At 40.4% G+C, this 26,654-nt stretch overlaps 2 protein-coding genes across 3 annotated transcripts in view; one reads left to right on the plus strand and one right to left on the minus strand.

Annotated features, from left to right (window-relative positions):
• The window catches only part of slc22a31 (solute carrier family 22 member 31), a 17,293-nt gene extending 4,435 nt beyond the window's left edge, over positions 1-12,858 (plus strand). The window contains exons 2-9 of the mRNA XM_005937190.3: positions 4,141-4,244; positions 4,412-4,566; positions 7,446-7,614; positions 8,796-8,941; positions 9,183-9,291; positions 10,215-10,429; positions 10,570-10,681; positions 10,861-12,858. Of these exons, the coding sequence (XP_005937252.1) occupies positions 4,141-4,244; positions 4,412-4,566; positions 7,446-7,614; positions 8,796-8,941; positions 9,183-9,291; positions 10,215-10,429; positions 10,570-10,681; positions 10,861-11,296 (1,446 nt within the window). The 3' untranslated portion in view covers positions 11,297-12,858. The remainder of the gene's footprint in view (positions 1-4,140; positions 4,245-4,411; positions 4,567-7,445; positions 7,615-8,795; positions 8,942-9,182; positions 9,292-10,214; positions 10,430-10,569; positions 10,682-10,860) is intronic.
• dpep1 (dipeptidase 1) lies at positions 12,823-26,253 on the minus strand. 2 transcript variants are annotated; one of them, XM_005937189.3, is made up of 10 exons: positions 22,143-23,228; positions 21,881-22,007; positions 20,198-20,330; positions 19,971-20,121; positions 18,137-18,206; positions 16,792-16,968; positions 15,935-16,019; positions 15,735-15,810; positions 14,824-14,959; positions 12,827-13,212 (listed from the first exon to the last, which is right to left on the minus strand). In XM_005937189.3, exons 1-10 carry the CDS (start codon positions 22,274-22,276, stop codon positions 13,024-13,026), a joined length of 1,278 nt encoding a protein of 425 aa, XP_005937251.1. In that variant the 5' UTR covers positions 22,277-23,228; the 3' UTR covers positions 12,827-13,023. The 2 variants fall into 2 exon arrangements, with proteins under 2 accessions (XP_042076940.1, XP_005937251.1); XM_042221006.1 differs by lacking the exons at positions 21,881-22,007; positions 22,143-23,228 and adding an exon at positions 26,224-26,253 and having other exon boundaries at positions 12,823-13,212.
• Between the last annotated feature and the right edge of the window lie 401 nt (positions 26,254-26,654).

Consider the following 26,654-nt stretch of genomic DNA (forward strand, 5'->3'; position numbering starts at 1 on the left):
CCCCCCCCTCCCCAGTTCCTTCCTGAGACCCTGAACACAACGGCTTCCTCCACTCATGTCGTCATTCGCTAAGACAAAGGACCACTCCAGTAACGGAAAAACTGAGCAGAGTACAACACGGGCGCTGGGTGGAATAACAGTCACTAACCATAGCTGTCCAGCACTCTCCTCTATAAACCAACTTTATCAAGTTTAGAGACAGATGTTCACGTTTGTGGCCACTAATGTTTGAGGAGCTTACCCTGCAGGGTCCAGGCTTCCAAAGGGCCCTTAATTTGTATGCAACTTTTTTGCAATCACACTGATTATTTAGTGCATATTTTGAAATGAGTTTGCGTTTGTTCAAATGACCATGCAGCAAATATGGCACCAGATGATATTCCTATATAAAATAATGCAGAGAGAGGAGTTTAGTTTTTACCTTCTGTAGGCAGCTGGAAGTCGGTGAGGAGACCCGACTGATCAAAAGGTTCAAGCAGTTCATGTTTGCTCCAGTAACCTGGATTAAGTAAATCGGATCAGATGTCTAATTCACATCACTGTTCCTTCTTTGTCTTCTCATGTGCCGTCAGTCGTCATTGCTTGAAATAAGTGACGGTAAGTTCAATTGGAAAAGAAGTCTGTGTAGGAAATCCTAACGACAAGACCCAGTGGGAATAAAAACATTAGCAAAGAGAGACAATTGTGTCCCATATACCCTCAAAATGTAATTTTATTTTGACTGAAAAACTCCAGGAGAGGGTTGAAACCTTGATAGAAATTATCTGTGTTGTGGATTCCTCCTTTGGGGAAAAAAAATGCTTGTGCCACTGCGATTACCTTAGTTTCAGCACATATATTGACATAATGGCTTTACTTTTAATAGAAGAGTCCTCTTTTTAACTTAGCAAGATAAAGCTCATCTAAAATTGCTAAAAAGTAAATCGTAAGATCAAGTAAAGCCTAAGCAAATTTTATAAACCAGCATTTGGTACACTGTTTTCACTACTACCATTTCACACAGTCATGTGAAAAAGAACAGAAGAGGAAAAACTGTGTGTGCCTCATAATTCAGTAGCTTGAGGAACCACCTTTAACTCAAAGTAATACAAAAAAGGCATTACTTCATCAGCCTCTCGTATCACTGTGGGGGAATTTTGGCCCACTCTTCCTTACAGAGTTACTTTGGCTCATTGAGGTTTGTAGGTGTTCAGTTATGCACAGCTCTCTTACAGTTGACGTCTGTACTCTGACTGGATCTTGATTCTTTTCATTTTTTATTTTTTTTTTTTGTCTTAGTCATTCAGTTGTCCTGTTGCGTGACCCAGTTTCCTTCAAGCTTTAGCTTTTGCACTGATGGCCTCACATTTGACTCTAGAATACTTTGGTGCACAGAGGAATTCATGGTCGACTGCTGTGTGCCCGTCCTGTGCGGTACCTGTGCAGCGCTGATTGTTTTAGACGAAAGAGACTTTCTTCTGGTAACACTTCCAAACAAACCACGCTTGTTCAGTCTTTTTCTAACTGTACTATCATGAAATTTAACATTAACATGTTAACTGAGGCCTGTAGAGTCTCAGATGTAGCGCTTGGGCTTTTCTGTTTTGTTTTTCAGTCTCTCTGAATATTGAATGGTCAGACCTTCTGGTGAATTTGCTGGGACGTCCATTCCTGGGAAGATTGTTGCATCATATTAACGCACACTTTGACGCTTCAGACCTGCAACTGCTACAACTCTCACTTACTGATGATCAGTTAATCAAGTGCATTTGATTATCAGCACCTGGTTGCTACATAGACTCTTCATTTCTATGGAAGGGGTACGGGTGCACTTTATCGCGGGTCTGCATAGAATTACTCATATGAGTCTAAGGCCAGGTGCAATTGGACACCACTGACATTGCATGAAATTTGTAAATCCTTACCAAATATTTACAAAAAACTTGATCACACCTAAAGATCTTATTGTTAAAGAGCAAGAAACGATGAACTGGAACCATGAATCATGGAACCTGATTAAACTGGTTTACAACAAAACCGTATCACTTACTCAGCTGACAGATTAACAAAAATGAACAGCTGTTAATGATCAAATGTCCCATCACCTTCAGTTGAATGACCCTCCTGGCCTCTGTTTTAAATGTGATTCACTCCACATGATGCTGGTCAAGCGATCCGGTCACACCTGAGCGCATCTTTGTACCACGTCTAAACTGCATTATTTTCAAAATAACAACAAACACACTGATCAGAAGAACCAATATTTGTTGGCTTATTGATTTAAGTGAAAAAATACTCAAGATGATCAGATTTCTTAACTACTTGTTAAGTATGAGTGGGGGTCTGAAGTCTGTCCCAGGAGATGGGACAGAAGGCATCGTATCTGTATTAGCTTTAAGTATTAGCCATTTGATGCCACTTACCAGTCTCTCAGCCGTATTTACAATTTTGATCCCCCCAGGAACCTCCTAGGCAAACCCTAAAATGTGATCGGCACATTGGAAAGTGACCTCACGTAGTCAGTCGTTTTCATTTAGCTCCTTTCTGAGCTCTTCTCACTTTCTTCACTGTTTCCTTTGATGCTTTGACTTTACACTGTGCGGCTGGATCAATCTGTAAAATACAGAAAACATGACTGGTGTCTGTAGGAAAGTAGAGGAGATGAGGCCGGAGGGAAAGTAGATGAGAATCTTTCTTACAGGCAGGGACTGGTACTAACCAGGCGTAAAGCTGCTGGCACTTTATTCTAATGTAATAACACTGTCAGCAGGCATCTTAACTCGATTACAAACAACATGATCTACATTCCTGATTCCCCCACAGACGGCTCTCTGTGCGTTTGACTCAACTGCTATTCTCGGCATGTTACATAGTCAGGTTATGATGTATGCAGCATGTTGGGAGCAGCTCTAATTTGTGCCTTTTAAGTCTTTGATAGAATGTTTTATACATAAAGTATAATTGCATTGGTATGACTGAAACCTTTCGTGCTGAGGTTCTGCAGTGTAGGCGTTTAGCTTGATTTCTTACCTTTTTAGTTGGTCACTTGTTTTTCATCCAATTGCAATTTAAAATGAAGAAATTGACTTTTTCACCATTTTGGAGCTGGATGTGGAGTACCTCTGGAAAACTGGCTTGCAAATGCTCATCAGAACTGGAGCATAAACATGTTGGAAGGACTGCTGCTAGAATTAACTACACATTAAATATCATTACCAAACTTTTCAAAAGGCACCAACACTACAAACAGTAGATGGACCCGGTTAGCCAGAAAATGGCTCGCTGTCAGGACCCATGAGCACCTTTATAATCATGCATAGTACCACGTTGGGCCCCTTTAGCCTTGATCTGTCCTCGACAAGGTGGTGGAAACACTCCTTGAGATTTTAGTCCAAGGTGAAGTGATTGCTGCACATCCATGATGTGAATCTGCTGTTCCACCACATCCCAAAAACGCTCCATCAGATTGAGATCTGGTGACTGTGGAGGCCTTTTGAGCACGGTGAACTCGCTGTCATGTACAAGAAACCAGTTTGAGACGATTTGACTTTTGTGGCATGGTGCATTATCGGATGGACTTAAACGACAGTACTCACTTAGGCTGTGCCGTTTAAACCATGATCACTTGATTATAAGAGCTCAAATGTGCCCCCACACCATTTCATTACCATCACCAGTCTGAACTCGTAGGGGCTGGACGGATCCTTGCTTTCATGCTTTAAAAAAACCCTACCATCATATTGCGACAGAAATAAAGACTCATCACAGCCTCAGAACTTTTTTATTTTTTTTACCATTTTCTGTAAACCATAGACATGATTGTGGGAACAATCCCAGTAGATCAGTCGTTTCTAAAACACTCAGACCAGCCTGTCTGGCAGGAATGACCATGGGACGTTCAGAGTTGCTTAAATTACCTTTCTCATTCTGATGCTCAGTCTGAACTTGACTATGCAATGGATTGCTGCCATGTGATTGGCTGATTTAGATATTTGTGCTAACAAGCAGTTAAACTTGTGTACCTAAAAGTCTTCGTGTATACCTACAGTGTTGTTCAAGAACTCTGACATTAGAGCACTGAAATATTGAATTATTGTCTCACATTTCCTTTTAAACTCATGACATTCATCAGTGTTTGTGCTGCTTTTTCCTCCCCTGCAGTGGAACCTGGTCTGCAGTGACTACTGGAAAATCCCCGTGCAGCATATCTGTTTCATGACTGGATGGATTCTGGGATACATATTTCTAGGCACCCTGTGTGACTGGTGAGTAATAACCTCAGTTGATATGTAACTCTAAATAAGATATGAAGAACATAAACACCAGAATAAATGTGTTTAAAACGGTTGCATTAGATCATCATTTTTGTGTGTGTCTTGACTGTTTAGGCTGTGAAGTTTCACTCGTACATGTTTTACGTCTGTGTCTTCAGGTTGGGTCGTCGGCGAGGTTTCCTCGTGTCCGTCGGTCTGTCCAGTCTGTTGGGTGTAGCTCTGTGTTTGTCCAGGAGTGTGGTGGTGTTTCTGCTGCTGCGTCTGTCTCAAGGCGCCTCACTCGCTGGGCTGTTTGTGTCCTCCTACATCGCCCGTAAGTAATCTGTATCCACATTTTAAAGCTGATGTCTGGCAGTCGAGCTTTCTCACTGAAGTAGAAAAAGGTTTTATGGACTGGTCACATGTTCACATTTTACTTACACACATAAGAGGCCATAGGGTAAATAACAAGTGGCGCATGATCGTTAGTGTGCATCTGTCATGGCGTGCTGTGTCATTGAGGGGAAAATCCCTCAGCCTGACATGCTCTCCGGGGTTATGGTTTCAACTTTAAAGCGTGCTCATCAGCTTGCCGTCTCTCTTTTATTTTGTTTTCCTTCTTAAATCATTGAACAAGAGATTGCAATGATACCTGATACTAGATCTTTCTATTGAGAAAAATCTGATGTTGTGTAAAAGTTAAATAATGTTAATGTATTTGCCCAGCTAATTATCTGTACACCGTGCTGTGCTGAACTAATCTTATCAGTGGAAAAGATAGAAGCCCTTGTCGTCCCCACAGAAGCAGGTCAATCTTGCCCATTCTATCTTTATTTGTGGAGAGTCCTGAAATGAGACTTGATACCTTCATAGTAAAGTCTGAAATTCATGCATTAAAGGATATACTGCAGCATTGCATTAAACTAAATCTCCTCACCTTCAGTCTAAAGCAGTATCTTTGATAGATCACCGTTTGCAGTGCTTCATGTTTGATTCTCCAGACAAATTAGTTAAGATGCGTTCATGCTTCAAACTCTATGCTAAACTTGACAGCATTTTATTGTGAAAGTTGTTTGGAGCATTTGCATCACTGCTCATTTCTATTATCCGTATTCATTAAACTGTGTAATTTGCAAACAGAGGCTGTAGATAAATATAACCACCAAGTGTATCTAATCAGTTCAGCTTCCATCATGAAGCCTCTGATAACATGAGGAATAATTAAATAACTTTCATGAAATCACATCATCCGTCAGACAAACTTCCACATTTGTCTGGTCATATAATTTTATTAGGAGACTAAAATATACAAGTCGTGCAGAGACATTTCGTATTGTGGTCATAATTCCCTTTCTTTTTTCCTCTTTTGGCTCCTCCATTCAGGTCGCCGACAGCAGATCTGCTGCTGCATGTCCTCCTTCACTAAATTCATGAATCTCCTCTTGAGGTCTTCCTCTTTTCCTCCTGCCTACATATCTAGTTGATTCTTTTGTTAAATGTTACTGTGTTCACCAGCTAGTTGTGCACTTTCTCCTGCTCACAGGCTGTGGCAGGAGACTGTCATTAATCAGAATGAGCGAAGTTGATTTGTTGACAGTGTAAGGGATAATGCACAGAGACATGTCGATATGTAATAAATACCTGAGCAGTGACCGTGGTCCACTTGGTCCAGTCACTACAGTTCTTTAACATGACTGAGTTCACTGAACTCGGATGGCCTCAGAGTACCTTTGGGATGTGGTGGATCTGCAGTATCTGTGATGCCATCATGTCAGCCTGGACCAAAGTCTCTGAGAAATATTTCCAGCATCTTGTTGAATCTGTCATGAAGCCTTAAAACAGTCCTGAAGGCAAAAGTGGGCGCAACCCTAGTACCAGTCACAGGCTTACCCAGTGACCAGTAGCTGTACAAATATGCTACCATTCAAGACTATTGGGGGGGAGCAGGAATTTTTTCTGTTATTAGAATTATAGCTTCAGTTGTTTGTAGCAGGCACACTGGAGATGGATATTATATTGGTAACTAAAGAAACCAGGCTGTGACTGACAGCAGGCAGGTGACTGGAGCTGAGCTAAGAGGTGTGAAGGTCGGTCATACTTCAGCTGTCCTCTCTCTGTGGGGCAAACGGCACAAGTGAGCCACCCCACTATGAAAAGTCCTCAGCTTTCAGTCTTCAGCAGGAGATTCAGCAAAACCTCTCTGCTTGGTAGTGATTCGCAGTGAGCGAAGGTGGAGATTGTAGATGCATATGAGAAATGGGAGGAATCTGGGAGGCGTACTCCCACATTCCTGCAAGGTCAGGTCGAAATTCACTCCAGGGTTTTTTTGGCGTTGTTTTTGTTTGTTTGTTTGTTTGTTTTTTTCTTTTCTTGGACTGTCTGATTATGTTGCTGTGTGGGGTTAGGCTGAGAGGGGAAAATGTTTTGGTTTTGTTTGGGTTTTGTTTTTGTTTGTTTTTTTTGTGGGGGGTGCTATAGGCAGGAGGATATAATAGCAGGACAGGACTGAAGACAGGGCAACCAGGAAGTGAGCTCCTCACTACCCTAACGACCACGTCCACACTGAAAACCGTTCCACCTCATCCTTCTTTCTTTAAAAAAAAAAAAAATTATAAACTTAATATGTTGAAATTTTATTTTGACAATTCGAGAGCAGATTCTATGTTTTGATGCTGGTTTTCATGTTTTTGCACGAGGGTGGACTTCAGGTCTCCCCTATTGGGAGGTCAGGTCTTTGATGGCAGGAGTCACTTGAGATAAGCCACTTCCTTTTCTGCCTATGAGGGTTTAAAAGCAGTCTTAATGGTGGTACAGAAGTTAAACCGATTGAACCCTGGATGAGTGGGTGACTGTATCAAAGATTTAGAAAGTGATAAGTGTAAATAAAAACTAAATAAAGGACAGATGTTGAGGAATTAACTTTTAAATTAGGAAAAACAAGACTGATTCTTATTGAAATCACCTAAAATGGGACTTTTAAATTTCCTGGCTGTTCCATTTGGTATTTCCTTTTCTCTTAAACCAAACAGGAGGTGAGGGTAGGCGAGGCTTTCACCCTTACATGCTACATGACCTGTGCTGACATGAAGTTTGAGGATGTGCTACAGTGTGCTTTAGGCACGAGGTGGCTGCCATAGCAACGGGATGAATAGGTTTGCTTTCCTTCAGCTGTGCTCTGATGCTTTCTTTTTTTTCTTCTTCTTATCCCCTTAGGGTTGGAGCTTTGCGACCCTCCCCATCGTCTGATGGTTGCTATGGTCAGTGGTTTCTTCGGCGTGCTGGCAGAACTGCTGTTGCCAGGCATTGCGGTTCTGTCCCGTGATTGGCCCGTCCTCCAGGCGGTGGCCACTTTGCCTTTAGTTCTTCTGCTGTCCTATTGGTGGTGAGTCAGCTGGTAGTGTTTTTGGAGACGCACAGGTAAACACGCTGTTTGTTTTTCCCCAGCGGTTCTCTATGTGCCGTCCTCACGCCATAACATAATGCGATCTTCGTTCCTGTCTCAGGCCTCTTCAAGCAAGCCGCACCCGAGTTCACAAGAATCTCCATGTTTGTTTAATTATTATCTGGGATATTTTAGTAGATAACACCCAGTCCTCACTCAAACTGTCTTTACATGAGACCCTATAACAACAAGTGTTATCATTCACTCAGATGCTCTGAAAAATTGCCAGGTAACAGCTTAAAGGCCTCAGGAGAGGCTGTGTCATTTTTATTTTGCATGGGGAATCTACAAAACTAACATGGTGTGCTCTGGGCTAAAAATTGTTCATGCATTTGTGTCATCGTGGCTAGATGGCTGAAATGCCATATTTACCAGCTTAGATTTGGGGAAAAAAAACAAACAAAACCTGTCAGTACTCCAAGCAATACAAAATGCTGCAGGCAAATTAAAGTATTTTAGACACGGCATCAAAATTGTTTAGATCTTGTTTCTGCTCTTTAATTATTTAAAAAAAATTTCCTCCCAGAAGAGGGAGACTATTTCACTTCCACCATGTTGTTGTCACAGCAACAGCTTCCAACTACAAACACAATAATTGAATCATCTCAAGTCTTATTGAATTTCTGAGCACATGATGTAGACCGCACACGTCCTTGAAATCTGTCTAATTACACTCCAACCTCAGGTGGAGGGGGGAACTGTATATAAACGTGTCTGTAATTCCCAGCTGTAAACAGTGTACTGTATTTTAAAGATGGATGGAGCTTTCAGGCTGGAAAGTGAAGCCAATGCAAAAAACTTTAAACATGCATTTTTCTCTAATGCTGAGCAGGGGGCAACTCCTACCTTGTACACTGCTTAGAAGTCAATGGGGAAGAAAAATGACCCCAATGTCTATATTTTGTCTATAAAGCAGAGTATGCCTACCGTATGATTTCTCATTTTTACCCACTCATAAGATCAAGTTTAAAAAAACACTTTAATACAGATTTTCACTTACTTGGCCATAACATGGTGACTAAAGCACTTATGATGTTGCTGTTTGAGATGTCAAAGCCTTTTGACTTGCTATTGATATTTGTGATGGATAATAACAGTTTGTTTTTGTTTTTTTTCTTCAGCTGTGCATCGGTATTTCCAGAGTCTCCTCGCTGGCTGCTGGCCACAGTTCAGATTCCTCAAGCGAAGAGGAGCCTTCAGGATTTCTCTAAAAGAAATTGTGTTTTTCTACAAGACGACCTCTACCCTGGTGAAACCCTGCTGTCAGGTACACACATACACACACCTCTAGGATTTCTCTGTAGGCGTGTACAGTTTTCTCCTGGTTGTTGGAGCACAGGCGCTAAACCTTAAACGTGATGCATTAAGAGAAGAAAAATCTGGACCTCACCAATTTCTAAACCCTGGTATTTCCTTGGTAGAAGCAACACGTATTTCCAAATCAAACTGAGTGGGGTTTAACTTTGTTGGGACATCAGTTTAAATGATTTCCCTGTTTGTGGTTACAGAGATTGATTCAGTGTACGGCGAGGACAGTCAGCCACGATACCACTCTGCTCTGGAGCTGCGTCGGACTCGCGTCATCTGGAAGAACTGCCTCATACTCGGCTTCACCTTGTGAGTTTCCTCTCTTCATGAAATCAGCGGTCCCGAGTCAGGGGCGCTACAATGAAGTCCATAAATATTTGGACAGTTTTGGTTCTGTGCATCACCAGAATTCATTTTAAATGAAACGACTCAGATGGAGTTGAAGTGCAGACTTTCAGCTTTAATTCAGTGGGTTGAACAAAAACGAACAAGAACTGCAGGCGAGTGTTTGATAACTGATACTGAGTTTTTCTTAACACTGAGGAGAAGTGAGAAAAAACCTTTTTTGTGGTGTTTTTGTTCAGTAGTGGGTTTTTTTCCTTGGATCGCTCCCATGGTGCCATGTTTTGCCCAGTCTTTCTTATTGTTGAATCATGAACTCTGAACTTCAAATGAGGACTCGAGTTCCTGTTTAAGTGATATCGAGATCCAACTGGCAGTAATCAGACCTGAGTGTGGCTGGTGAAATTGAACTAAGCTTTCTAAACCAAAACAAAGTATGAGGTAGTTCATGATTTAGCAAGGAGGGCATCTACTCTCCACACAGGAAAGGCATGTTTTGTTAGCTTTTTCCTCCTTGTTGGGTTGTCTTCGTCTAATATTAAAAAAAAATTGAAATCCTGGAAATATGTCAAAGTAAAAAATGAGGAAGGGGGGAAATACTTTGTCATCAGCTGTACACATCAGTGGTTTGTTACTTTGTTACAGAAGAGGTCAAACTAAAGGGGAAACAATTCATTTGTTTTTGTTTGTGTTGCTATGGCATCAACCATGAGGGCAGGAAATGTACAACATGCTTTCAATATCTGCTGCGCTTAAACCACAAAACTGATTACCAAGTGCCACGACAGGTCCAGAGCTAGATAGACTGAGATATTCCCTAATGGGTAATTTTTAGGATTTGAGGTACCTGCTTTCAACCTGATTATTTTATTTTTTCCTTTGCCATCCAGATTCATTGGAACAGGCATCCAGTACTGCTTCACCAAAAACCTGCACACTTTCTCCAATAAGTTCTACTTCAGCTACTTCCTCCGGGTGGTAACTGGAGCGCTCGCCTGCATCTTCCTGTGTTTGTCCATCAATCACTTTGGCCGACGTGGCATGCTTCTCCTCTCTGCCATCATCACTGGACTGTCTTCACTCCTGCTGCTGGCCCTTACACCATGTATGTAACATCCACACAGGCCCATAAGATCTACTGTAAATTCCCTTCAGAGTTTCCTTGAAAAAGTTTTGGATCACATCCCAGAAAGTTTTTCACTCTCTGGTTTTAATGACTCTTTTATTGACGTTTGTGTTTGACAGACCTGCAGGGTGGCCTGGTGCTGGTGCTCTCCGTTGTGGGTTTGTTGTTCTCTCAGGCTCTCGCCATGCTCAGTGCATTCTTCACCTGTGAGGTGATGCCAACTGTAGTTCGGTAAATGTCTCTTTGTTCTTGATTAAACTGAAAATGGGACGTATTGATCCCATTTGCTGCAAAGTCAAAAGGAAGTTTTAAAGTACAAAGAAAAAAAATGGGTTGAAACGAAGTACCGTGCGATCTTTTCACCTTGGTGATTTATTCTCCTTTTCCTGTGCTTCCTCTCTCTTGTCCAGAGGTGGCTGCCTTGGCCTGGTGCTGGCATTGGGTTGTGTTGGCAGGGCCGCCTCCTCCCTGATGGAGCTCCAGAACAATGGTGGCTATTTCCTCCATCATGTTGTCTTCGCTTCCTTCGCTGTCCTCTCCGTCCTCTGCATAATGCTCCTACCTGAAAGCAAACGGAAACCGCTCCCAGATTCCATGAAGGACGGCGAGAACCAGAGGCGACCACCCCTCTTCCTGTCGCAGCCCACCAGAGACACCCTCCCTCTACTGCACACGCGTGCCCCTTTGTCGGAGTACAACCCAGATAACTACTCCCTCCTGGTGTCTGCCACCAGGAAGATGTTGACTAAAGATTCTTTGCCTTACAGGATCGGTGTTCCTGCTCATCCCCCTCTGCTGTCAAACAATGAAACACAGGAACCAGAAACTCTGAGAGATGTGTCTTAAATTTAACCCTTCTCCTCCTCTTTACACTCTAGCTTGAGGGGAGGAGCCGAAATGTTACCTCTGACAGGCTATGATAAGCCTTCAGTGCAAGGGTCAGTGACTAGCTCTTCATAACTCATCTGGAGAGCTGGATGCACTTTAGAGCAGTGGCTCCAACTTTGTCAGTTTTCATCAATATTTCCATCTGGTCGCTTTACATTTTGTTACTATGCAGTGGCGTCTTCACGCATGGATCCAGTCCACCGCTGTGGGACGATGGCCTCCTTTTGCTGTGTTTTGTCAGCCTTTTCTGAGATGTAGGAATATGTTGGTACATTCCCAGTGCAGCTGGGGTCACACTGCTCATGTCTGTGGTAGGCATTCAAAGCAAACTGGCACACTCCAGTGTTACCAGAGGAGCTCTGTCATGTAAAGCTCTTTGATTGCGTTTCTCAGTAACACAGTTCTTCATTAAGTCGGTCTGCCTGACTCACCAGCAGATAGCAGCGCTGAGTGGGCTACAGATCACCAGAGCACGCAAGACTATACTCGTGAAGCACAGCAGGGGGCGCTGATGATGCACTAAAAATGATCAATTATAGGTTTGTTTGGTGGTTTTTTTTTTTTTGTTTTTGTTTTTGTTTTTTTTTTTATAAGGCTTTTTGTTTCCTGTGCAACTAACAAGCTTCATTTGTCCTTTTTCTGATGTTAGGATGTGATCAGTGTGGATAAACACAACCATTTCTTTACCATTACGTTTTTCTGTCTTCATGCTCCTTCTATAAATCACATCGATTACCAACTATTGCATTAAAAACTGTCTTGTTGTTTTCTACTTAAAAACTGGAAGTGGCTAAATTTCAAGATGCACTAACCACAGCAGCTGCTGAGCGAAAAGTGCGTCTGTGTCTGGAATGCTTCAGCTAAAACGCAACAATGTTGTGGAACCAGTAGACATATTTACATTCTTCTTTTTTAAAAAATGGTTTGTTTAATGTTCTTTTATGTTTACTAGTGCGGATGTTTTACGTGTTTAAAGCCTTTAGTTCTAACTGTGAGATGAGATCATGTCTTCAGCCGTCAGTGTCGTTGTGTGATAGTTTACTGTTTGTGAATACATAACTTTACCTTCAGTGAGCAAACAAAGGTGCTTGTGTTGGAACTAGTTGGTGATGTAAGCTTTTAAAACCTAATGTTTTATTGTTTCTTTATAAAGTAAAATGTGCAAAAGCTGAGTGTTAACTTTTTAAGGAAAATAATCTAAATCTCTTTTTACTTCTCTGTAAAGCAAACTCAAATCGACAAAACTTGTTTTAAAAATGTTCAGTGACGGTGTTTCTCTCTCTGAACACTAGATGGCCCTGTTCACTTTACAAAACAAAGAAATGTACTGCTTGGAGTGAAAATGTTCAGGTGTGTTACTCAGATTATAGTTGTGTGACTTCATTATTCAACTGGGGAAAAAAACCCTGTTTACAGTCCTGCCCATAAAAAGGCACCTTTACTACTGTTTTTGTTTTAAATGAGATAAAATGGATGAATTGAAACTCTGACTCAGGTTTAAATAAACTTTAATAACATAATTTGTTTGTCCATCTTTTATACCATTTTAGTTAATATAATTGAGTCTTAAAGCTTTAAAAACTGCATGAGGGGAGAAAGTTGTGCAGTAGTTTCTCTCAGCGGTATAGCATTACAGTTCAGGATTTAACTCAGGACTTACATACTGTAGGTTCTACAGTCACCCATTAAACAGTTGATGTAATCCAAGCCTGGAGAACCAGTGTAATCAGAAGCGCCAGTGTACTGAGCGAATGGGCTGATCCGTTGGAGCCGGTGGTGCTGGGGTATCCGAAGCTTGTTCTGCACGGGTTCTGCACATCTTCGTTTGGAATGGGAACATCATCCGGGATCTCGTTGCTCATGCTGTCGCGGACCTGACACACAAAGATGACATCGTCAGGCAGGAGACAAAAACACTAATGGGGTGTATTCACTGTGAGCCCATCTGCTATTCAAAGGCATTGTTTAAAACCTGATGTAGCCACGGAGTAGCTGTCAACACCAACATTACTTATACACACATTTTTAAAAAAGCTCAGTGGTCTTTAGATGATCATTGATAGTTTAGAGATTGTATTCAGGCATATGTCCCAGTGATCCACATGAGGGTTCATCTGTTTATCTATAGTGCTGTTAAATTTAAGTCTACTTGATCAAAGAAAAACGATAACAATGCAGAGAAACTGGTAGAAGGTGTGGTTTCTGGGGATGAGGAACAATGACTCAATGACTATCTGGTGCTGTAAAGTCAGCTGAGATGCAGATATAATTCGACAAGTCATTACCTAACCATAAACATCTAAGTTTTCGGTTAGGTAATGACTTTGTGAATTGCTACTTGTCGCAAAGGACATTTGTCACAAGACAACCTGCAGAAACCAGCTAGTGCAAAACATTTTGTGATGGATGTGATTGGAGGAATTATTATTAAACACCTTGCATTCAGAGCCATTTTAGAGGAAACCAACATGACTCGGATCCCCACAGCAGCTCTTTGAGTGGCCTCACACATGCCAAGAACTCACTCACTCCTGATCAACTTCCCTTGAATGTGCACAGTAATGCACCGTTTTAAGTTGTTCCAGATAAACATCCAGTCTAGCTTTTGTTGCAGGCATTAACTTGGAGGAGTGTTGCTCTTGAGTTGATGATATATCCCACGATATTGATGGTCAGAGTTTGATATCATGGATTTTGGTTTTTAAGACATTTGCAGCTGGTATAAAATTGATTTAGTTGAAATGATTTTTTTTCTTCAGCCTTGACGATGTCATGCAGCTGGTCTCTGTGGTGCTCAAAAATAGTGGAAAAAATCTGTGACTTAAAAGGACCCAAATTTCAGCCCAACCTTGTGCACTTTTGGTCCTGTAACAAAGAAAATGTCCATTTTATGATTTCACAGTTGGTGGAGAATAAAAACCTGACTTTGAGGGGTTAGGTGGGAAACACTCATTTGGTGGTTTTTAATGGAATAACAGATCTACTAGAGTCACTTCATCAACCAGCTCAGAATTACAATCCGGAAACAACTGCTATATCAGATTTTATTGCTTTAAGGTGTGCTGAGTATCTAATTCTTTCTTATCGTTGCAGATCCTCAGATAAGGAGGCTGATATCTCTGTCACGCTGGTTTAAATGGATGGAGTGAGGAAACGTCTTAACAGGTACTTTTGGTTGCTCTCTCTAATTTCCCAAGGGGAAACAGATCTGCATGTTTGATTTGGCCAGGTGCCCTTCCTCCTCACATTTATCCAGGCTTGGGATCAGCACTGGGAGTACGCTAGCTTTGTCCTCTACTTTCAAACTGAAGATCTTTTGCATCTAAGGTAAATATGTTTACCACTGAACAAGCCAATCAATCAAACGTGTGCAACCAACTTGGCCAAGCTTCTTCACACAGCTCTCCAAATGATACATGAACCCATGAAGTGCATCGAGGTTTAGGTTACTTGTGTGTGTTTGTGTGCATGCATTTATTCCTTACCTTCTCAACCTCGCTCATGACACGGAGCAGGTTATTTCCAAGAGCAGCTTTGACTTCCTCATCAGTCCATCCTCTCCTGAGCAGTTCAGCCACCAAATTGGGGACCTTGGACACATCCTCCAAACCCTCAGGTACTCTAAAAGGACAAATTTACAACCAGCGAGTTACATGTGATGTAAAATTGAGTGGATTTTTTTTTTATACAGCACTTCCAAAAGGCAGTACTATATTTAAAACAAACAAACACAATTTTTTTTTATCAAGAAAAATTACAAGAAAATCCAGCTCATTGGAAGCAAAATGTAAAGAAAAGTGTTGGTGGTTTTTTTTTCTTCATCAAGACAATTTTGAATATGACACGAGTCTAACTACCCAACGGGCAAAGTTACAGTACTGTGGAAAAATCCTGAACCACTCCTCATTTCATCATATTTTCCTTCCAACGACTCACACTTTCTTGCAATATTTTAAAGTGGTCTTGACCAGTAGTTCTCCAGGCTTTGTGAATGTTTTTCAAAGTGTTTCTTTGGACACTGGCTGCTTTTTCCATGCATCTTCAGTCCAGTCCTTGTACCTAACCATTTTCAGATGAATATTCTTTGCTTTTTTTTAAAAAGCCATGTATAACACAGACCTTTCAATCATTCAAGAATAAAAGGCACGTAAAAGGATGAACCAGTATAGACACTTAAAAACAAGACTTTGTTAGTAGCACAAAAACACATCATTTGTTCCAATTTCTTTAGACGAATCTCTGAAAAATACCCAAGATAATAGTTTGACAGGAGAAGAAAGTGTTTTTGCACCAACAAGGTGATTCCCAAAGAGCTATTAGCAAAAAAAAACTTTGGTGCATCTCTCCACGGTGTGCCAATGTCTTCACATTTCAGCGAGTTTATGTGGGAACACACCTGGGAACGCCATCATAATCTCCACCAAAGCCGATGATGTCTGCCCCGGCCACTTTCTTTATATGGTCGAAATGATCTATAATGAAAGCAACAAACTTGAGAATGAAGTGAATGGACAGAAGATAGCTTTGAGAATGAAAAGATAAATGTTAATGTTTGACTGGTTTACAGCAGATGTCATGGTCACAGCAGTAATTTACCTGCAACATCAGACAATTTAGCCGTATTGCTGCAGGTCACATAGTCATTGTAGAAGTTGACCATCACAATTCCTTTAGTTTCATTCTGGAGAGACAGAGTAGTGTTAAATGGCTCTGATCTACTGCAGAGAATGACAGAAAGTCAAGAAAAGCATCAACCGGGCCACAAAATGCACGTCCCAATGATCCGCATGAGTGCACTGACCTCTGCTACGTTTCCTGGTTATAACTTTACGTGTATCATTTTACAGTGCTGTACAATAACTTTCTTGCTTTTATCTTATTTTATTGACTTTAGGAGGGAAGTTGTCATTACGCATCATTTAACTTGATCCATTTACAGCCATTTGCAGCTCATCTGTTGCATAAAGAGCTTTTATGGATGCGTTATCTAAGACCCCAAGCAGCAGTTCAATATCAGCTGGCTGCGTGTTTTACTGTGATCAGGTGATCTGTTGATGCATTTTGCTCCCCCACATCCAGATCACTTACAACATCTGTGGTGCACTTGGGCCCAGTTTTGTGTTATTTCTAAGAGCTGGAAAGAGCTAAATATTATTCCTATTCCACTCCATTAATTTGATGTGAAAGTTTCAGGCAAAAGGTTGTGGATGCTAACTTGTTAAAGTTCAATATATTGTTATAATTTAAACCCTCTATTTGCATTGTGACTCCTTGCTTTTACTCCCACTTTTCAGATGGTTTCAACTATTTGAGGAGCAAACACCAAAGACGATGCAATAAGAGAGAGAATCAAACAATAACCATGCGAACTATTCATATACTGCTGATCTTCACGAGGTCCTCAGCCTTTAGGTTGACCTGCTGTTTCTTTCGGTTGTGTCTCGTGAACTCACCACTCGTCTCAGGACGTCATCTGGGACGTTCCTCTTATGTGGACAGACGGCGTATGCGGAGGAGTGGCTGAAGATGACCGGAGCTTTAGACAGGGTCAGCACCTGGTTCATCACCTCCTCAGAAACATGAGCCAGGTCGATCAGCATCCCCAGGCGGTTCATTTCCGCAATTACTTGCTGTAATGTGAATGCACTTTGGTTACCACTGTGGTTGTTATTGTTTTTATATTTTCTGATTGCTCCTTATTTATATATTAGTTTCAGTTAGTTTCAGTGAGGGTTGGGAGGATGTGCCCAGTGTTTCAGCTTTGATCTTTTTAAGTATTATTTTATGTAGCACACATGCTAAGAGGTAAGATTTAAGAAAATCTGTAAAGCTTTTCTCAGGCTTTTTTTTTAAAATTCAGCAACACATTAATTTGTTTATGTAATCATGCGTCAGCAAATTTTTTTTTTATTAGTCTGCCGTTATCTAACTCCATCACAAACAGCTCCAACACTCCCTCCACCTCACCTCACTAAGCTCATGTGTGTGTTATCAACAGCAGAGTTTTTTTACACCAATTCCACCAATATAACCTCTGGCAATAAATGTTATTTTCTTTGAAGTGCCTCAGAAGAAACTTTGGGCTAATGTCGTTAAGCTATAAAACATAATAACGGAATACTTTTTTATTGATGCTCTGTCAGTGTTTTCTGATGCTTCTTTTCCGAGTTAATGAGGTCATGGTTTTTACAAATGGCTGTCAGCAGTCTGAGTTGTAGCTCTCTCCTGATCACTTGCATATAAAACAACAATTTTAACTTCAAATCTCTCCTTCGGGCCTGCTGTCACTTATTTTCAGTCCAGTTCTTGTGTAAAAGGCCTCTTAAATAGTTAACATAAAGAGATTCATAAACATTTGAAAAGTAGTGATTTACCATATACACAAGAAGGTCAGCTTTAACCTCCTAAGACCTGAACTCTTTCACGACATGCATTTTTAATTTCTCTTTGATATTTGGGCATATTGGGGCCTGATGAATGAAAAAACAAAGAATTACCAGATTTTTTTTTAACCTTATTTTTGTTTTTAAGAAAAATAAGAGCCACATATGAGGATATTTGTTTAAAAGTTTGATAGAACAGTAGCAGTATAATGTCCTCGTAAGTGGATATCAGGCCCATGTAGAGCAAAATTGAGTATTTTAGTCTAAATAACCCAAAATGTGATGTCTACATATGGACACAGGGTCCTAGGAGGTTAAATGAAAAAAGAGGAATAGGAATAAAGCTACACAAAAGATGTTAATGTGTAACATAGTACTCCCAGAAATAATGATTTCCCACGTTTGCATCACTCACTTTGCCAAAAGAAGAGAGGCCGTTATGCTCTGATGGCTCTGATCCAGTGTCCACGAGCCAGTTATCTACCCTGTGAATGAAAAAGCAAGTGTTAGTAAACATGCAAAACTTAAGACAACGAACAATCTGGAACTCATTTAAAGTAAACTGAAGTGTTCATTATCATTTTATGAAACATTGAGAAAGATGGTAAATGGCCTGTATTTGTATAGCTTTACTAGTCCCTAAGGACCCCAAAGCGCTTTACACATCCAGTCATCCACCCATTCACACACACATTCACACACTGGTGATGGCAAGCTACATTGTAGCCACAGCTGCCCTGTGGCGCACTGACAGAGGCAAAGATGTACAGAGATATTTTAAGGTCTTTCTCCATGATTTCAGACGTAGCAAAGTTCACTGTTTTCCCAATTCTAAAAACAAAAACAAAAATAAAAGAATTGGTAAAAGAATTTAGTAATATAGTTTAACATCCTCCTGGAGGCCGATGTTCACATGGTGAGGTGCAGACCTCCCTTTCTTTCATGCATGTCTGCCCAAAACTTTTACAAAAACAAACAAACTTTATTTGTCACATACACAATCATACAGAGGACCCTTACTGGATCCTGAGCTGCACTGAGAAGGAGATGCTCTGCAAACTCTCAGTACCTCAGCAGAGCTGGCAATATCATCAAGGACCACTCTCACCCCAGCAACCAACTGTTTGAACTATTACCGTCAGGCTGACGGTACAGGTCACATAAAACCAAGACAAACAGATTCAGGGATAGCTTCTTTCCCAGAGCTATCACCGTAGTAAATAAGCACAAAAACAATTGAACCTATTCCATACCGTCACTGTCATTATTGTTTGAGTACTTACGATTGTTTTTTTGTACTTTTTATATTTTACATTTATATTTATTATTGAAACTTGCACCAAGGGAGTGGCACTCCAATTTCGTTGTACTCTGTACAATGACAATAAAGGCTATTCTAAATTCTCTGTACACATGTATCGTGACACAAAAGGCATTCTATTCTCTTTCTGTTTCCTAAATTTAACCAGCTGCTGGTTGCACCTGGTTGGGTCACTGTTGAGGTAAAGCATATCAGTACAGATTCACCTGCCAGTGAATGTGATACTGCTGCCTGAGTGGGCCTGCAGGAATCCCCCGTGCTCTCCACAGCTCCAATGCAACATCTGAACCTTACTGCCGGCTCAGTTAATGAACGGAAACAGTGCAAACACGATCCAGAGGAAGTTATTCTTCACATAAGACGTCTCTTGATTCTTTTTCACATGAATTTATTATTGAAACTGTCACACAGTGACACAGCCCCTAACTCTGCATTTTCTGTTTAATGTTGTGTAGTTGTAATTTGGATAAACATTCATCTGAATGGGGAAGTGAAGGCATGTGACTGAGCATATTTAACTCAGCTGAAAATACAGAACTAGAACTAATAGCTACTATATTTTCTGCCTGGAAAACACATGTCATATAAATATAGAGGCTCAGTTTTCCAGACTAGTTCTCAAAAACACTTTTCAGTGAAGATGTTGATTGAATTTGTCATTGCGATTGATTTTTGTCTGTGACCAGGCTCGATCCATGCCTTGCAAATCACTACGGCTATTTTCAATTTTCTTAGCAAAATGTAATGAAACAATGTGTTTATCAAGACTTTTGCGCAGCATTATAGTCAATCAATAGAAACATGAAAATAACCTACTCATTGTTTGTATTCTTCTGAAAATTCAAACACATTTCTTTATATAAGTAACAGCAAATTAATTGATCTTTGAGGTCTGACCGATGCCTTAAAATGTGGTGGTGGCTCTTACCAAGGTGTGTTGCAGGAGTGGGTGAGTGTGAGGTAGCGCACCCCCAGCTGGTACATGGTGCGCAGGGTCCCCAGACTGCTGTCGAGTGAGTGACCACCCTCAACCCCAATCAGACTGGCGGTCTTATTCATATTAAAGGCCTTCAAGATGTCTGTGCAGACATGACAGTTGATGTGTGATACAACCAGGAGAAGGACAGCTATGAACTGTCGGAGTCAGTGTCTCACCTTGGCTACTGGAGGCAAACATGAAGATTTCAGGGTATTTCTGACACATCCTGTGAATCACGTCTATCTGCTCCAGCGTTTGTCTGACAGCATCTTTGTACTGAGTGTCACAGGGGACGTATGCTGCCCAGAACTGAGGACCAGAGCAAAGATTATACTATGTATAATTAACTTTCAAAGTTAAACAAAGATGAATAAAATACAATCATACTCTCAAACACATATGCACAATGCTGTAAAAAAGGTATTTGCCCCCCTCATGATTCTCTGATTCAGCAGGGTGTGGCTAATTCATATTTTAATTTGTGGGTGTGGGTGGAGGCGGCTGCGTGTTTCTTTTTCATGGCATTGATTGTGAGTGGTTGCTGGAAGCTAATGACTGTCACTGGGAAAGTGATTGCTAAAGCCCAAGTCACGCAAGCCTACAGATCAGTAACCACCTGTTGCTAGGGAAAAGTGTGCACATCCTAACCAGTAGGTTAAAATTTCCTGGTGATTGGTTTGTTCGCTATGATATTGCTGCGGTCCTCTGTAGTTTGCATGGAAGTGACAGACTTGTGTACGTTCTGAGTCAGCAACATCCCGAGACCACAACCACCCAGTCAGTGAGTACTTGTCTTCCTAGCAATGACTGTTTGTATCACGCCCCATGTAGCCAACACCTCTTGCGCAATGCACATGACATCATTCAAGAAACTTTAATAGAAATTAACTATGACAAAAAATAAATAAAACAAAAAACAAATCCCCCCAAAAAATTTTTTTTATTGTTTTGGGGGATTTTAATTTTTTGAGTGTTTCAAATGCTCGGCTTCTGTTGGCTTTTCTGAATCCCTGTCTTGATTTCATTTTCGTTCTAGTGATAGTTGCCTGAAAGGAGTATTATTGAATCTTTCATTTAGATTCTTATTTTCTGGGCCTTCTTGGAATGAGTGCCAGCTCTTCCACTCTGTATCAATATAAGTGCCCTTTGTTTTCCCCGTTTCCTTCCCCTCCATGTGGTGTAACACCTTCCTTCTGTTTTTTGTTTCCCTCCTTAATCACTTAAGTAATAACTAGTTTTTAGCTTCATATTTCGTGTCTATTTGTTTCAGTTATGGTTGTTTCAACATCTTCTGTTCCTTTTGCAAAAAACGGTTCCCATTAGTGATTTATTTTTATTATATTATTTTATTGTTTTGTTTTATTTCTCCCTGTGAGTATCCTAATTATGTTCAGCTGTTTTTGTTACCCTTCTCTGTCCAAACCCAAATAAAGCCGTCAATGTGAACATGTACAGCCCCAGTTTTCCTCCTGGTGTCCTGTGTGTGTTTTGTGTGTAGACTTTTTAGAGATTAGAAATTAACTATCAATATTTGCCTTTTAGTTTTGGACTCAGTCTCTTGTGCACTCCTTGTACAACTCTGTACAACTGCAATTAAAAACAAAATGTATTGACAGATATAGATTTTTTGAGATGCTTTTAATCTCTTGAAGAAATGGCTGACTTCTCTGCTAATAATATATTTAAAATGAGAGTGTAACATGACTTTTTAAAATGATCAGTCTGATTCAGTTGTTATGTTATTTTGTGAGATGTCTCCAGTGAGGAAGGTTTGTAGATAAGCTGTGGGAGCCCATGAATAAGGAGCACATTGACACTGAAATTATGTTTTTCTTTAATAATTCTTCCATCGTGTGTACCTGAGCACCCAGTCGTCCATCCTTGATCTTAGGGATGTTGGTGTGAGTGTTTGCCAGTGTGTTAAGATCCACTTTGTTCAGCTGATTGTTGAATTGTGACCGAAGCTGCCAAGGCAAGTCATTATGACTGGAACAAAGCACAGGAGAAAGATCACATCAGGAAAGAAGTGAACTTGTTTTATTGGGTCAGCATTAGACTTCAATCGCAGATATTTACACACTAATCACAAATAAATAAATAAACAAATAAAATTTCACTTACCCATCAATGAGTGGCGTCTCTGACATTAACTGCAAGGCTCTGGCCATGTAATCGTTGGGATCCACAGCCAAGGTGATGGCGCAGGAAGTGATCCAGAGCACCAAGCATGAAGCCAAATTTACCTTGTGCAGCATTTCCTAAAGTTTAAACGCACTAAATAGATTCCTGTCTTACTCTTTGTTTGTCTGGTTTTATCCTGATAACTAAATCAAAAATTGCAGTGGCTGAGCCTCTCTTTGACCTTAATCTTAGTCCTTGAAAAACGTCCTTGAGCAGATTTCTTACTTAAATGTCCTTCAGTCCTTTGTCTGTTGGGATCTTTACAGATTTTCGCTCCAGATTCTTTCTGTTTTCAGTTGTTTATATGGTGCCAAATCACTACAAAGGCTGCCTCAAAGTACCTTTTATTGCAGGACTACTCTTTGCTCCTCCTATGTGCTGAGTAAGTTTACAGCGCCAGCTATAATAAATGCAGCTCAGTAGCTTATTAATCTCTGGCTCTCTTCCGCAGTGTGTCTTTGTCCTGTCTTCCTCCCCTGACCCTCAACAAATGGCCACCCCTTCCTGAGCCTATAACTGGTGAAGGATTCGTTTGGGTAAAAAAGGAGTTTCTTCCCACTGTTGTTGTTTGGTCATAAGGGGGTCACACGACTGTTGAAGCTTGACAGCAGAAAAAAAATGGTTTCAATTGGTGTTTTACTTTTCCCTTTGAGTGTCTTAATTATTGTGTGGATGCCTTAATAGGCATCCACACTATTGAGTTCCTGTTTCTCTTTAATCTTTATACTTTATTCTAGTTGCTTCCGTACACAACTACTCCCACAGTTTTTGTGCTATTTTCACCGTTCAAATCTTAAAAAATTCTGCTCTTTCTGGCTATGACTTTTGGTGCTCATAACTTCTATACTTTTTGAGATAATGATTTTTCTTTTCAATATTTTTTGCCCTTTTTTGCATATTATCAGTGGCCTCACTGATTTTCCTTGCCGGGTTGAGCTGTGTTTTAGCTCAGTGAGATGAGCATCTGTTCTCGGACTGGGAAGTCCGGGTTCAAATCCCGCTTATGGCAACATTTCTTTCAGTTAACACTTAAACGTTTTTTAACTCTTTTCAACACAAATTTAAGCTTTTTCACCCCTTTTCAGCACATTTTTCAGTTTTTTCACCAGTTTTCAGCACAAATACCAGCTTTTTCAGCTGCTTTCAGCAAAAACCTCTTTTCAGCAGAATTCTGCTCATTCAACTCTTTTCAGCAGAAATTCTGCTCATTCAACTCTTTTCAGCAGAAATTCTGCTGATTAAACCCTTTTCAGCAGAAATTCTTCTGATTCACCTCTTATCAGCACAATTCTCAGCCTCTTCTGCTCATTTCAGCACAATTGTCAGTCTCTCCACCTATTCTTTGTCAGAAAGATGTTGGCGAAGTGAGATGAGAACCTGCCTTGAGTACCAGAAGGGCCAGGTTCAAATCCTGCTCAGAGCAACATTTTTTGCTTTTTTTTTCCCCAACTTTTTCAGCTTTTTTCAGCAGATATCTTCAGCCCTTAAGGCATCCACAAAGCATTTTCGCAGGAAATGCAAATTTTTCTAGTCTTCAGCTGTTTTTGTTATTCGTCTCTGTCCAAACCCAAATAACACCTCTGTGTAACATATACGGCCCCAGTCTAACTCCTTGTGTCCTTTGTGTATGTGTGTTTAGACTTTTCAGAAATTAACTATAAAGATTGTCTTTTGGTACTGAACGCTGGGTTGGTGTCAGCTATAATGAATGCTGTTCAATGAGTCTATAATAAGCCCCTTGAACTGGAGAGGACCCGGCTTTATTTAACAAAATTCAATTAGTTAAACTAAAAGCTTATTTTAAAGACAAAAATGACTAAATTTAGACAAAACTGAGGTTACTACATTTGGCTTAAATTTTCTTTGAAACATTGTATCTAACCAAATGCTTACTCTAGATACCATTATCTCCTTTAACACTGTGAGAAATCTGGGATTCCAGTAGTGTGCACATTACACAAATATATAGGACTGCTTTCTTGCATTTGAGCAATACAGATAGATTCTTGATTATCCAAAATGGTGCAGCAAGTATACTGACAGGGGCTAGAAAGAGAGAGCATATCATATAATTGGTGGGGTTTTCTCTGTATTATTGTCTGGTCTTTATCTTAAAGCGCATTGAGGCAACTACTATTGTGATTCCCCGCTATAAAAGTAAATATGAATTGAAAATTCTCCATCGTTATTGTGCACATTTTGAGCAACAAAACCTTTTGACAGCAGTCTTTTTTGCATCAGCATGCGGAATAAATAAAAGGATAAAAGGTTACAAGAACTACTAAATTGGCTTGATTGAATTTGAAAGTTCAGTTATAAATAAATAAATAAATAATAAAACAAACAGATTAAGACAAATTAAGAGCTTCCTTGTGAGCTTCTCTTCATTGGCTGACCGCTGAATCCAGAACGGAATTTAAAATCCATCTCTCCACATTATTATACCTTGAAGACATAATAGTACTTTACTCTCAGACTGCCTGCTTGTGTGCAGAGTTTCTAAAAGCAGATTGGGAGGGAGAGCCTTCAGCTATTCGGTCCCTCTAGTATGGTATGAAACGCCAGGACTGCCATAATGAATTAATTAAATACACCATTAAATAATTAATTAAAATGGGAAATAATTAAAAAATGTTTTTGACACATTTAATTAATTAATTATTGCCACATTTAAATAATTATTTAATGGTGTATTTAATCAATTCATTTTGGCACAGTTGACACCTTCAGGTCTCACCATGAAATAATTTTATCTGTCAAACTCACCCATCAAACTCAGGGGGCGGGGTTACCGCTGATCGAGTCAAAACCATTGCTTTGGCCTGATGGCCATTGTTTTTAGCACACAACAACAGGCATGTGGAAACTAACAGAACTGAACTTTGAAAAACCCTGTTTGTGTGTCACCAAATACCGTTTTAATATTTTTTAGAATGTAGTGGTTTAATCTTCATGTGTCTGGTCGGTTTGTCAAGATACAGCCTCTTTGCAAAAGTGCTTCGATGATTTCGGAGATGTCTGCCCAGTCTCACGGCGAAGCGATAGACCCGCTCGCCTCGCAAGCAATCGAGCTGTTATTACCACCGACAAAGCGCAGGCCCGGGACACAGCTGTAATAACCCCCGCTGACACTGACTTCTTTTACTGACGTTATGTTTATCGGCTTTTTATTTCCTGATGTTCTTATGTGTCCTACGTGTTTCAGTCGCCAAATAAATTCGATTAACATCTGATCTTTGGGTTTTTGTTCAGTAATCAGCGTGACCTGCGTATAAACGCAGAAAAGAGATAACGTTGGTGTTTCCGTCATGTAGTAACTGCTGGCTTTAACTGTACAAAGGTTGTTCGACACTATGAAACACATACAGACTTCATGATGTTCGGCTAATATTTTAATTGTGAATATTAATCATGAGGGTAAACGGACCTGTACACCACGGAGCGAGGTCAGCATATCCACGATATCCTCAGCTCTCTGAGTCAACACAGAGTTTCCCGGCTGAGTAATCTAACTGTCATCTACGTATAATTCACGGGTCATATCAAAATGATTTTACAGAAAATCATCCTTATTACTGCCAACTATTCCAGAGACGTGAAAATCTACAGCATAAAGAACGAAAAAAAATATAGCAGTCTAACGCAACACTGTAACAGAGATGAACGCATCAGTTTGTCGCAGATCAAAGTGGAATGAAAGTGATTGGTTGAACAGGTGTTCGTGATCTGTGTCATCTGCGTTTTCATCAGCGTAAGAGACTCAGCAGCAGATTAGAATAACAGTTATACATTTAATAAATCACCAAATGAATCCGCGCATGAAACGAGCAAATCTGTTCTGACAGTTTGAGTTTGTGTTCCCTCAGCTGCAGACTCGCTGCTGTTTAAATGTTTGAGAGGAAGATTAGATAGAAAACAACGTCAAACATAGACTCAGTCTGTGTTCACATTTGATATGAGCTCAGGGTGTATAGTGGCTGTGTCCTGTTTTAAGATCATACATGTAAAATTGTTGTCTGACCTGCATCGATCCAGTCGCTCAGAGTCCGTGGTTACCATGGTTACTGCATAATCAGCTGTAATCTAAACAGCTGGCACAGCGGAAACCTACCGGCGACATGAGTGTTTATGGTTGTCATTGCAAAAGAACTGTCTGAAGGTTAACTGACGTTAACTTGGATAAATTATAGTTAAAGAGTATCACACTTAACACCCACGTGAGCTGTGTGACTATTCACCACTGCACTGAAGTCAGTAGGCTATTACTTAAATACACGTGCTGTCATAAGCTATGATATAAATAGGGAGGTCCTATTAACATGTTTAGTTTTAAAGGACACCTTCCTGCCTTTAGTGTCATTCATGAGCAGTATTAGTTTTCTTCAAACATCCAGAAGTCTGCACGATGTGTTTCATAGTTTGTAACAAGTTTGACAAAAGGTAAAATAAATG

Source organism: Haplochromis burtoni, unplaced genomic scaffold (assembly GCF_018398535.1).
Source record: "Haplochromis burtoni strain Fernald_Lab_line unplaced genomic scaffold, NCSU_Asbu1 Contig_59, whole genome shotgun sequence".
Lineage (NCBI taxonomy): Eukaryota > Metazoa > Chordata > Actinopteri > Cichliformes > Cichlidae > Haplochromis > Haplochromis burtoni.

Bases quoted from the DNA above. Each gene is read 5' to 3' on its own strand.
- dpep1 (XM_005937189.3), bottom strand. From the start codon at position 22,276: ATGCTGCACAAGGTAAATTTGGCTTCATGCTTGGTGCTCTGGATCACT. The intron at 15,811-15,934 runs GTAAATTACTGC...CTTTCATTATAG, and splicing joins TAAATTGTCTGATGTTGCAG to ATCATTTCGACCATATAAAG. The intron at 13,213-14,823 runs GTAAGGAATAAA...TTTGTGTGTCAG, and splicing joins TCATGAGCGAGGTTGAGAAG to GTCCGCGACAGCATGAGCAA.